This window comes from Schistocerca cancellata, chromosome 1 (assembly GCF_023864275.1).
Source record: "Schistocerca cancellata isolate TAMUIC-IGC-003103 chromosome 1, iqSchCanc2.1, whole genome shotgun sequence".
Taxonomy (NCBI): Eukaryota; Metazoa; Arthropoda; class Insecta; order Orthoptera; family Acrididae; genus Schistocerca; species Schistocerca cancellata.
This window is the reverse complement of record NC_064626.1, coordinates 860,536,205-860,548,585: the sequence shown is the minus strand read 5'-3', so window position 1 is coordinate 860,548,585 and position 12,381 is coordinate 860,536,205. Positions and strand designations below refer to the sequence as shown.

General features: G+C 37.8%; 1 protein-coding gene across 1 annotated transcript in view; it reads left to right on the top strand.

Moving 5' to 3' along the window:
* The window catches only part of LOC126189214 (argininosuccinate lyase), a 63,842-nt gene that overhangs the window by 23,955 nt on the left and 27,506 nt on the right, over window positions 1–12,381 (top strand). The window contains exons 5-7 of the mRNA XM_049930924.1: window positions 2,326–2,409; window positions 8,529–8,660; window positions 11,890–11,990. Of these exons, the coding sequence (XP_049786881.1) occupies window positions 2,326–2,409; window positions 8,529–8,660; window positions 11,890–11,990 (317 nt within the window). The remainder of the gene's footprint in view (window positions 1–2,325; window positions 2,410–8,528; window positions 8,661–11,889; window positions 11,991–12,381) is intronic.

Sequence of the window (12,381 nt, the reverse complement as noted above, 5' to 3'; positions counted from 1 at the left end):
GTATATTCCTAGAACCATCATTTAAAGCTGGATACCAAAATTTTATTAACAGAATTCCTCAGGATAGTTTACGTCTATCTTCAATAGTCTTCCAGTTCAGTTCCTTCAATATCTCTATGACACTCCCCCATGAATCAAACAAACCTGTGAACATGTGCTGTGTTTTTCCATATATGTTCAATATCCCCTGTTAATCCTATTTGGTATGGGTCCAACACATTTGGACAATATTCAAGAACCATTGCACAAGTAGTTTGTAAACAATCTCTTTTGTGGAATGATTGCACTTCCACAGTATTATACCAGTAAATCCAAGTCTGCCACCGGCTTTACCCACAACTGAGCCTATGTGATCATTCCATTTCATATCCCTGCAAAGTGTTACTTCCAGATATTTGTAAGAGTTGGCCAGTTACAACTGTGATTCACTGATATTATAATCATAGGATACTATGTTTTCTCATTTTGTGAAGGGCACAATTTTACATTTCTGAGCATGTAAAGCATGTTGCCAATCTTTGTACCACTTTTAAATTTTATTAAGATATGACTGAATATTTATGCAGATTCTTTCAGATAGTACTTCATTGATATTGGTAATTTACTACTGATTTGGAAAGTATTCACTTTGTGCTGCCTAGTGTCTTACAATACCAAGACTTTCTTATGGATTCTTAACTTTGCATTTATGGAGAAACCTTTTCCGTGACAAGTTGCAGTATTATTCCATACACAGAGCATAAAGAAATAAATGGACAGATTCACAACATTCAGTTTTCTGTACTTGATTTAAAGAGGGCATGTTATATCACTTTCTTTTTTTAATTGTTAAACTGTCATTGATGTGGTGAGAATGTTTTCATATGAGCAAACAATATGACATGTGACTGTAAGAGTCTCATATACATCAGAAAAAATAATTTCTACTAAACATGTCTCCCACATTTCTACATGTCATAGTTGTAGATAGCGGTACATTAACAATAAATAAATAAGACAGAACAAGAAAAAGACTTTGGTGGTTATCACAGACCAGAGAAGTTGTTTCAGCTTCTCTTTGTTAATATATTTCCTGATCTTTTGAAAATGTCTGAAGATTTGCTTTGATGTTGTAACTGTGAACAGTTGAGTGGGTAAGTGTGTATGAGTCAGTGGACAGCATGGACAGCTATTAAGAAAGGCAATGTCCAGTCCATAGTGTTCAGCAGGCACAATATTTCGGCTATCAGACATGTCACCATCGACAGGTGTGCTGATGAACTGAGCTCCTGAGGGCGGCCGGCCATATTAAATCCCCTCCCCTCACGAGGCATTCTCTGTGCAGTCCGTGCCCATGCGTCAGCGGTCACTGAGGCACTGGCACTGGCGTCCATGGTGCCATTGGTGTAATTGACTCATCCGCCCTAGTCACTTGTTTGTTTCCTTTGCTGAGCATCTTTTTAAAAAGACGATGCAATTACACCGATGCCACTACAGATGCTGACGCCAGCATCTCAGCAACCGTTGACATGTGGGTGCAGACCACGAGATAATGCCTTGCGAGGGTAGAGGATTTAATACGGCCACCCACGCTCAGGAGCTTACTCTGTGAGTGCACTTGATGATGGCAACATGTCTGATCGCTGAAATATTGTGCCCGTTGGACACTATTGACCGGCAGTACACCCGTGGACTGATCGAGCAAGAAAGACAATGTTGCACAACAAACATTTACATACAATTAGATGAATGTTTCCAGAGAATGTGATACAATATAGAACTGTATGTAACAGTGTGGAAGACCAGACAGATAGCTGCACATAAACAGAGAAGCGGACAGTTAATGGAAATAGTGTGACTGTAACATAAGATATCAGTTTAGTGTAACACATTATTTTGGATTAGTGGAACCATATTTACTGATATATAGGAACAATGGATGACTCTAACATGATGATAATCATGGGGTAAGCAGTGGTTATGTATAACACTTTGAGTTGGGTCCTCTTAACTTATTATTTGATATGGAGCAGGGCCTCATTGTCAATAGTCTAAGATCAAAATGCAGTTGAAGAAGACAAAATGTAAATGTTGTTCTTAATGGAAGACATTCTGTACAGTATTCTCCACTGGAAAGTACTTAGTACTCTGGTGCATAAGAGAATTTCAAGGCAGTGTAATATTTTGATTGATGTAATTGATTTTGTGTATGAAAAAACATAAAATATAAAACAATATGACTCTTATACTAATTACTGAATGATATCTTCAGTTTCATTTCATGAACAGGTTTTTATTTCCAGTACTCCATTCGAATTATGTTTCTATTTATTCTTTTCCTTACAGATATGTAAAGAATGGCAAGAAAGTAGGTTTACAATAAAGAGCTCAGATGAAGACATTCATACAGCTATTGAAAGGAGGCTGAAGGTAAGGTTATCAGGTATAAAGTACTTTAGAGTCATGTAAAACTAAGTGCAGAATACTCTCAACTAAGTAGAAAAATGGTAAAAAGTGAAAAGTTTAAACTGTAGGACAGGCAAATTAACATTTTCAATCTTCCATGAAAACAGGATGAATGTCTCATATCCATAAAGGAAAACAGAACAACAGATCTAATGTCAGGAAACTTTGTGTGCGTATCAGAACTTTGCGCCAGAACAACTGAAACTGAACAAATTCATCTTGATGGATACATATCTTGATGGATATCATATTATTGAATATCTAGTAAGAATAAAGCTAGAGTTACTATATACAAAAAATACAGAATATGTAGTTAAGTGCCAAGTCCTTCAGGTAAATGAATATTGTGTTGAACAATTCTTTGAAAGCTGAGCTGCAATAATGGAATGGAAAACACACAAGCTTAAGTACTGACAATTTACAGCCCACCAACCGGAAATGTCTGAAGCTTTACAAAGTAGCTAGAGATTGTTTTAATAAGATTATTGAGACTGAAACAGAGAATAGTTGTTTGTGAAGACTTTGATGTTGCTTTTCTGTAAGATAATACTGATAGAGAGCACTTCAAGTTGTTGATGTCCAGTTTTGGATTACTTCCCATGATGAAATTTCCTAACAGGGATTAAGGACATAGTGTAAGAGCCATTCACAATTAATTTTTAGATCCAAGAACCTACAGTTATTTAGCTGTAAAACCAACAGTAAATGGTTTAACTGACAATGATAGTAAAATGTTAACAGTACAAAATGGCAAACTGTGTGGATCATAGGAAAAAAGTATTTTTATAAGGCAGATAGTTTCGAGTAAAAATTTAACTTGTTCTTACATGTATTTCTAAGTAACTTTGACATTTCCCCCCATGGCTCCTGGGATTAAAGTACGTGCTAGAAATAATGTGCTCCACTTAATCCAGACAACAAACTGTAATCCACTACCATCAAATTTTGCAAAATCCTCCAAGCTGTTACTAAGAAATGGAACATATAAACATAAACATAAAAACTATTCTCAGAATAGGCAAAAATAATTTTGAAGAACATTAAGCAAGGAACAAACAAAAGCATCAGCCAAAACGAAATAGAGCTCCCAGAAAACACTGGGTTGGTGCATAAGTTCATAGCCTTTATCCTTATTAATGAACACAATAGGTACACATAACAGAGACTTAAGTCATCAATAATATATTCTCCTTCACCATTTATGACAGTATGACAATCTTGGGTAAGTAACTCTTTGATTCCGCAAGTATAGAAATCACTTAGTTTTGAGGCGAAGAAATCATCAAGCCATATTTGGAGTGAATTTTCATCCTGAAAGGAAGTTCCTTGAAGACTGTTTGATAGACAGAGGATAAGATGAAAATACAAGGGTGAAAGATCAGGTAAGTAAAGTAGGTGTGGAATGACTTCCCAACGCAATTCTTACATGTATGTTTTTTGTCAGTCTAGTAGGATGCAGGTGGGCATTACTGTGGAGTACCATGACTTCACACAGTCTTCCTGGTTGTTGTTCTTACATTGCATCTGCAAGATGTCTCAGTTTTTGACAATAAGTGTCAGAAGTGATGGTTACACCTCAGGGAAGTAATTCATAGTACATACATACATCATCTTGGACAGTTTCCAGCCACTGGCTGGGTCTGTCGGGAACACAAGCCTCTCCATCGTGTTCTGTCTTTCCACCATTCCCCCTCTTCCACCTTCGTCCAGTTCTCTCCTCTTCTCGTCACACATTCCTTCACTCCCTTCACCCATCTATCTCTTGGTCTTCCTCTGGGCCTCTTCCCCTCCAGTTGCAGATCAAACATCCTCTTTGGAATTCTTCCCTCATCCATTCTCTTCATGTGTCCATACCACTGCAGTCTTGATTTTTCTATCCTGTCCTGTACTGGTTCCTCCTTTAGTCCTTCCCTCACATACACATTTCGCAATCTGTCTCGTCTTGTTACACCCAACCTGCTCCTCTGGAACTTTATTTCGCTAGCCTGTATTCTACTTTTGTCGCTTTTGTGCATTACCCATGTCTCACTTCCGTATGCCAATATGGGGACAAAGTAGGTTCGGTATATAATTCCCTTGGATTTCTGTGGCACCTCCTTGCTCCAAATAAGCCCCCTAATGCATTTGTAGAACTGCCCTGCTTTTCTGCACCTTTCATTTATTTCCATTGCGTTTCCCCCCTTACTTTCAATCACGCTTCCCAGGTACTTGAAGTTCTCTACCACTTGTAGTTTTTCCCCTCCACAAGTTATATCCACATTTGGCCTATTCGTCTTCCTTGTTGTGACAATTATTTCACTTTTCTTTGCAGAGAAATGCATTCCATATTGTGCTGCCGTTCATAGTACACCACACCACACCACACCACACCATAATTATTCCAACATCTTTTAACATCATGCTGCCCCATCAGTAACTGTGATAATGAAATATGTAACACATCACCCTCAGTTGCAAATAGAAACCACTCTTTACCTAGGTTTCGGCCAAAATAATGTGGCCTTCTTCAGAAGCTATTGACACTAAACTACTGTATGCCAAAGTTTGGCCATGTCAAGTATAAAACTATAGCACAGTAGTACCCAGTCATAAATCTACATTACTTAGCTGAAGAGAAACAGCAGGCCCCATTGTGCGGACGAGGTCGGTATGCCACGAGAGCTGTGCCAGAACCAATTGCAGTGAACAGCTATGTACCGTGCACTGCAGATGGGCATGCACATGCATGTGTGGTAGCAGTAGCTACCTTTATATTAGGAATTGGATTGATATAACCTTATAAACTGTTAATGATGTAATCTGTAACCAAATTTACTTCTGAGGAGAACAAGAACCCTATAAACGGATTCGGAGCCCATAAGAAAGACTAGCTATTACTCGGCAAAATTATTCCTCAATTTTGAATACATTACCTGTAGTGATTGCCTGAGTTATTACATCAGCCAGACAGGGAGAGCCCTCTCTGCTAGATATAAAGAACATATACTCACAAGAAGTGGTGATGGCACGCGTGGCTTTTGCCAAGCACCTTGTTCAATTGGCCCATGCTCCCAATCCACCAAATAACACAGAGCTATTAAATTGATATCCTTGAGGAGTTGCAAATCTTTAAACACCTGTTGCTTAATAAAGAAAACCTACTTAATGACCAGTTACAATTGAGAAATAAGAACTTTTTCGAAGGTTTTCAACCTTTGCTTCACCGGTCCTGATGTTATGGTGCCTTTGTGGTCACCGACACCTGACTCCACTTTCTTTAGTCGAATAGTAATGTATTCAAAATTGAGGAATAATTTTTCTGAGTAATAGCTAGTCTTTCTTACGGGCTCCAAATCCATTTATAGAGTTCTCATTCTCCTCAGAAGTAAGTCCGGTAACAGATTATGCCATCAACAGTTTACATGCTTATATTAATCCAATTCCTAACATAAAGGTAGCTACTGTTTATGCATCCATATTACCAAATATGCATGTGCATGACCATCTGCAGTGCTCGGTACATATCTGTTTGCTGGAATTAGTTCCAGCACAGCTCTCGCGGCACACCGAACACGTCTGTGCAGTGGGCCCTGCTATTTCTCTTCAGTTAAGTAATGTAGATTTATAACTAGGTACTATTGTGCTATAGTTTTATACTTGACATGGCCAAACTTTGGCATGCAATAGTTTAGTGTCAATAGCTTCTGAAGAAGGCCAAATTATTTTGGCTGAAACCTAGGTAAAGACTGGTTTCTATTTGCAACTGAGGCTGACGTGTTATATGTTTAATAACATTATCTCTTGTGGGCATGTACTGGTATTTGTGTGGAGAGGGCTTGCTGCTTTGTCTGGGTTCAACCATTCCTTTCTTTTCCTTATGTTAGCATAAAGACACCTTTTCTCATTACCAATAATGATACAGAATAGGAATGAGCACTGTTGTTCATGAGTCAATTGATGAGCAGAGATTCACATATGGCTTAGAGTATGCAATACCCATACACCCAGTTTTTGAGCCTTGCCCTTTGTGTTCAAATGTCACACAATGGTGGAATGATCACAGTTCATCACATTTTCCAGTTCTCATGTATACTGATACGGATCATTGTGGATTAATGCATGTAAACAATCTTCATCAAACTCCAAAAGTATTCCCAAACATGGAGAGTCACTATTGTCGAAATTATCCCCCTTAAATTGAGAAAACTATTTTCATGCCAAACTTTGTCTTTTGGCATTATCCTCATACACAGCACAAATTTTTCTGTCCACTTCTGCTGCTGTCACCCCTCTATTGAACTCAGCTCCACACACTATCTTCAAATGACAAAAAGTCAATATGTTAACTCAAATAGCAACAGTGAACTAAAAATAAAAAATGGCAATTGATAAATAAACCCATAGCAACCATAATGTCAACATGCAAAACAAAATGACTACAAACTTATCCACTAACCTAATACCTCTGGCAGAAATGATGAAGCTTTCATCATTGGCCACCGAATTCAATTATTACTACCTCACAATGGCAGAAAACATTTGTACCCACTAACAGCCAACCAAATGGTGGTGCCTTTGACATTATTAGTGACATTGGTATATCTCTTCTCAAATGGTTTACTGTATCATCTAGGTTTATATCTTTACTCTTCAATATTTTGGGCAGGGACAAGAATGTGAAAAAATCATCTGGTGTCACATTCACTCCTTTTTCCTGTGAGGAATGGTGTCTTAGGCTTCATGACTGCATGTTCAAAAGATGTTTGAGTCTGTGATTGATGTTCATTATTTCCCATTTATGGAAATCTGTTGTGTACCTCCAGTGCTAAATAACATCTGGTGCCACACATTTTTTACTTATTAGCTATAAATCTGTCTCTGAACATGAGTGATCAGCATGTCCAACTGCAATGAGAAGGACCCAAATTTAATTCCAGCACTGTTAAGGATTTTTCTCTGGTGGGAGGTCAGGAACAAGGTGCACTCAGACTAGCAAGGTGTACTGAGGAGAAGATAATAGAATGAGAAACTGTGACTCAAGTGTTCAGAAATGTTACAAAGGCTATGAGAATAGTGTTCTGACTCCATGCCCATCCAAATCAAATCTAAATGATACCAAATGTTAGAGGATGACACTGGGCAGTTGGCACTGTGTGGACCTCTGGGCCTGATTTTGGAGTTACTTAGTTACTAGCCATGGAATCCTGTACTGTTTTCAGCTGCATTTATCCTTAACATGAAAGAGCAGCTCATTAATTGTTCTTTCCATGAAAATATTCCTAATTGTTACTAAAATCTTGGATAAATTTCATAGTTACCTAAATTTATCTCCTTGATATTGTCTTGTGAAAGAACCATGGGCCCAAATTTTCTTACCACAAGCTAACATGTTTGACTCCTTAGGCACAAAAAAATTACAGACATACAGAACTGCAATAAATGCATTAGCTTAGAAAGAGAAACACACCAACTGTAGTTTTCCAGTTGCCTGCAAGTTTGTATCTCTGAGCACAGTTTTACATGTTTTAGCATTGTCATCTATGAATAGTTGTCAAGAACTAGTGTGTTGTTAATTTTGGTGTTGCATTGGTCCTACTGACTGATGTAAAACATTCTGCTTTTATAGTATGTTAGTGTCACTCACAAAATCTTTGATTCTGTCCTGTTTTTCCAAACTCTGGACAATCCACAAAAAGTTGTGAGGATAACTGACACCTACCATTTCCTTCCTGTCTTCTTCTTCTGCATCAAAGGTCTTATCTTTTTGAAGGTCACTCATTTCTGTTTTCTCTGTTGCATTACAGGTCACCCTTTCTTGAATGTTATGGTGGGTCTGATAGAAGAGTTTGTCATTTTGCTGTAATAAGTCATTGGTCATACTTCCACATCACAACTACTTTCACTTGGTTCAGCAGTTTTTGTGCCACTGTTCTTTTTTCTTTTTTTAATGAGAGGCCATTTATGAATAGTTACTTATTGTGTCTACCTAATGTGCCAACATGAATATTAATCTAGTCTTGTTAAAATCTTCAACATCTCTGTAGACCATGAGATGGATACTACAATTATTGATGCCATTGTAACAAATGCTGTTAAACATTCAGGAACTTATTGGTGAACCTGCATCCAAACTCCACACTGGAAGAAGCCGAAATGATCAAGTAGCCACAGACATGAAACTCTGGCTTCTGTCTCATATTCAAAACCTCCGGCAAATATTTTATGAACTTGTACAGGTAAGTTTGGATGTGCCTTTCTTTGTTATGATTGTTTTTTATACGTACCTTCCATTAATCTTGCTGCAGTTCATAATGACAGAAAGTTTATTATTTTATTTATTTGTTTTGCTTATTGAATTATATGTAGTACATTTTATTGCACAATACTGGACTGTTGACTGAAATATAGAGTTTAATCACTAACAGGATTGTTGTAGTGTGTTGAACATATACTGTGACTAATCTACAATTGCTTTTGTATTTATTAATTTAGATTGTATGTATTATTTTCTGAGAATGTTTTGTACAATTTCATTCCCAAATGAAATTTACTTTACTGGCGTAATTTTGTACTAGCTGGTCTCTAAAGCAAGTTCAGCCATAGTCTAATATTTTGACTGAATATGCCACATGTCTTTTGCACATAATTTCTTTTTTCAGTTTATACATTATGTTTAATGTACATTAAAACCTCCATACCAGAAATCCATGACAGTGGTATGATTTCATATTTCGTATTCAGTATTTCGAATAGTAGCTTAGATGACTATCATCTATCATTTCCGCCACAGTAGCTTTCCTTTAATTTCTGAAAGCCTCCAGAGCTGTTGGACAATGCCAACAGATGATGAAACCATATTTTAAATGAACATGGAAATGGAAATGACCAGCCTTGATTAGTGATCGTTCATATATGTAGGTTGTTAGATTCTGCAAAGTAACAACCCATAGGGTACCAAAATTTTTATTCATCTATTCAATGTTCTTCCACTTTTATCTACTTATACATCTACATCTATATCTTTAATCTATGAATCACCATAGAACATGTGTGGCTGAAGGTACTTCTCATTATATAGTATGTTAATAATGCATCCAATTACATTAATGGATGGAGTATGGGAGAATATATAATGCAGTTGTGCAAGCTGTAATTACTCTAATTTTATCTCCACAACCACTATGGGATTGATGTTTAGGAGGATGAAGTATATTTTTAACTTCCAACCTGACAGCCAGATCTTAGAATCCCTTAAGCAGGTTTCTGTGAGCATGTTTCTTTGAATGCATGTCAAGTAACACTTTCAGAATTTCCCTGTTGCACTCTTCTGCCAGAAAAACAGGTCTTTATCACTGACATTTGTATGCTGTCTTCCTTTACATATAGTTGATGTGACAGGAATGGGTGAAGAAATACAGTAGAAGAAGAATGGGTAGCTTTGAGGGATGAAGTGGTGAAGGCAGCAGACGATCAAGTAGGTAAAAAGACAAGGGCTAGTAGAAATCCTGGGGTAACAGAAGAAATATTGAATTTAATTGATGAAAGGAGAAAATATAAAAATCCAGTAAATGAAGCAGGCGAAAAGGAATACAAACGTCTCAAAAATGAGATCGACAGAAAGTGCAAAATGGCTAAGCAGGGATGGCTAGAGGACAAATGTAAGGATGTAGAGGCATATATTACTAGGGGTAAGATAGGTACTGCCTGCAGGAAAATTAAAAAGACCTTTGGAGAAAAGAGAACCACTTGTATGAATATCAAGACCTCAGATGGAAACCCAGTTCTAAGCAAAGAAGGGAAAGCAGAAAGGTGGGAGGAGTATATAGAGGGTCTATACAAGGGCGATGTACTTGAAGACAGTACTATGGAAATGGAAGATGATGCAGATGAAGATGAGATGGGAGATATGATACTGCATGAAGAGTAGCACTAAAAGACCTTAGTTGAAACAAGGCCCTGGAAGTAGACAACATTCTCTTAGAACTGCTGAAAGCCTTGGGAGAGCCAGCCCTGAAAAAACTCTACCATCTGGTGAGCAAGATGTATGAGACAGATGAAATACACTCAGACTTCAAGAAGAATACAATAATTCCAATCCCAAAGAAAGCAGGTGTTGACAGATGTGAAAATTACCAAACTATCAGTTTAATAAGTCATAGCTGCAAAATACTAACACGAATTCTTTACAGACGAATGTAAAAACTGGTAGAAGCAGACCTAGATCAGTTTCGGTTCTGTAGAAATACTGGAACACGTGAGGCAATACTGACCATACCACTCATCTTAGAAGATAGATTAAGGAAAGGCAAACAGGTAAAATACAGGGAGTGAAAGGCTATTTACAATTTGTACAGAAACCAGATGGCAGTTATAAGAGTTGAGGGGCATGAAAGGGAAGCAGTGGTTGGGAAGGGAGTGAGAAACGGTTGTAGCCTATCCCTGATGTTATTCAATCTGTATATTGAGCAAGCAGTAAAGGAAACAAAAGAAAAATTCAGAGTGGGCATTAAAATCCATGGAGGAGAAATAAGAACTTTGAAGTTTGCCGATGACATTGTAATTCTGTCAGAGAAGCAAAGGACTTGGAAGAGCAGTTGAACGGAATGGACAGTGTCTTGAAAGGAGGGCACAAGATGAACATCAACAAAAGCAAAACGAGGATAATGGAATGTAAAGTTGGGTGATGCTGAGGGAATTAGTTTAGGAAAGGAGACACTTGTAGTAAATGAGTTTTGCTATTTGGGGAGCAAAATAACTGATGATGTTTGAAGTAGATACGATATAAAATGTAGACTGGCAATGGCAAGGAAAGCGTTTCTGAAGAAGAGAAATTTGTTAACATCGAGTATAGACTTAAGTATCAGGAAGTCGTTTCTGAAAGCATTTGTATGGAGTGTAGCCATGTATGGAAGTGAAACAATGGATGATAAATAGTTTGGACAAGAAGAGGCTAGAAGTTTTTGAAATGTGATGCTACAGAATAATGTTGAAGATTAGGTGGGTAGATCACATAACTAATGAGGAGGTATTCAATAGAATTGGGGAGAAGAGGAGTTTGTGGCACAACTTGACAAGAAGAAGGGATCGGTTGGTAGGATATGTTCTGAGGCATCAAGGGATCACCAATTTAGTATTGGAGGGCAGCTTGGAGGGTAAAAATCATAGAGGTGGAGCAAGAGATGAGTACACTAAGTAGATTCAGAAGGATGTAGGTTGCAGTAGGTACTGGGAGATGAGGAAGCGTGCACAGGATAGAGTAGCATGGAGAGCTGCATCAAACCAGTCTCTGGACTGAAGACTACAACAACAACACAACAACTTGCCTATCAAACAGACCTTAAAGTGTTGGTGCACTTAGGTTGCTTACGATAACTTACTCAAAGTTTAGCTTTCAAAATATTGGAAATCACCATTAGTAAATCAACAAGTATTTTTATTGGAACTGAATGTGTAATTATGTTTCAGACTTTTATTAAGAAAGCACAAGATGATATTAATGTTATTATGCCAGGATATACTCATCTCCAAAGAGCTCAAGCAATTCGTTGGAGTCATTGGTTACTAAGGTAAGGTCATTTACTTGCAGCTTCCATTTATAGCATTAGTAATACAAAATACCCTGAAGAGCCAAAGAAACTGCTACACATGCCTAATATCATTAGGGCCCCCGCGAGCACACAGAAGTGCCACAACATGATGTGTCATGGACTCCACTAATATCTGAAGTAGTGAGGGAGGGAACTGACACTGTGAATACTGCAGGGCTGTCCATAAATCCATATGAGTACGAGGAGGTGGAGATTTCTTCTGAACAGCATGTTGCAAGGCGTCCCAGATATGCTCAATAATGTTCATGTCTGAGGAGTTGTGGCCAGTGGAAGTATTTTAACTCAGAAGAGTGTTCCTGGAGCCCCTCTGTAGCAATTCCGTATGTGAGGAGTGTTGCACTGTCCTGCT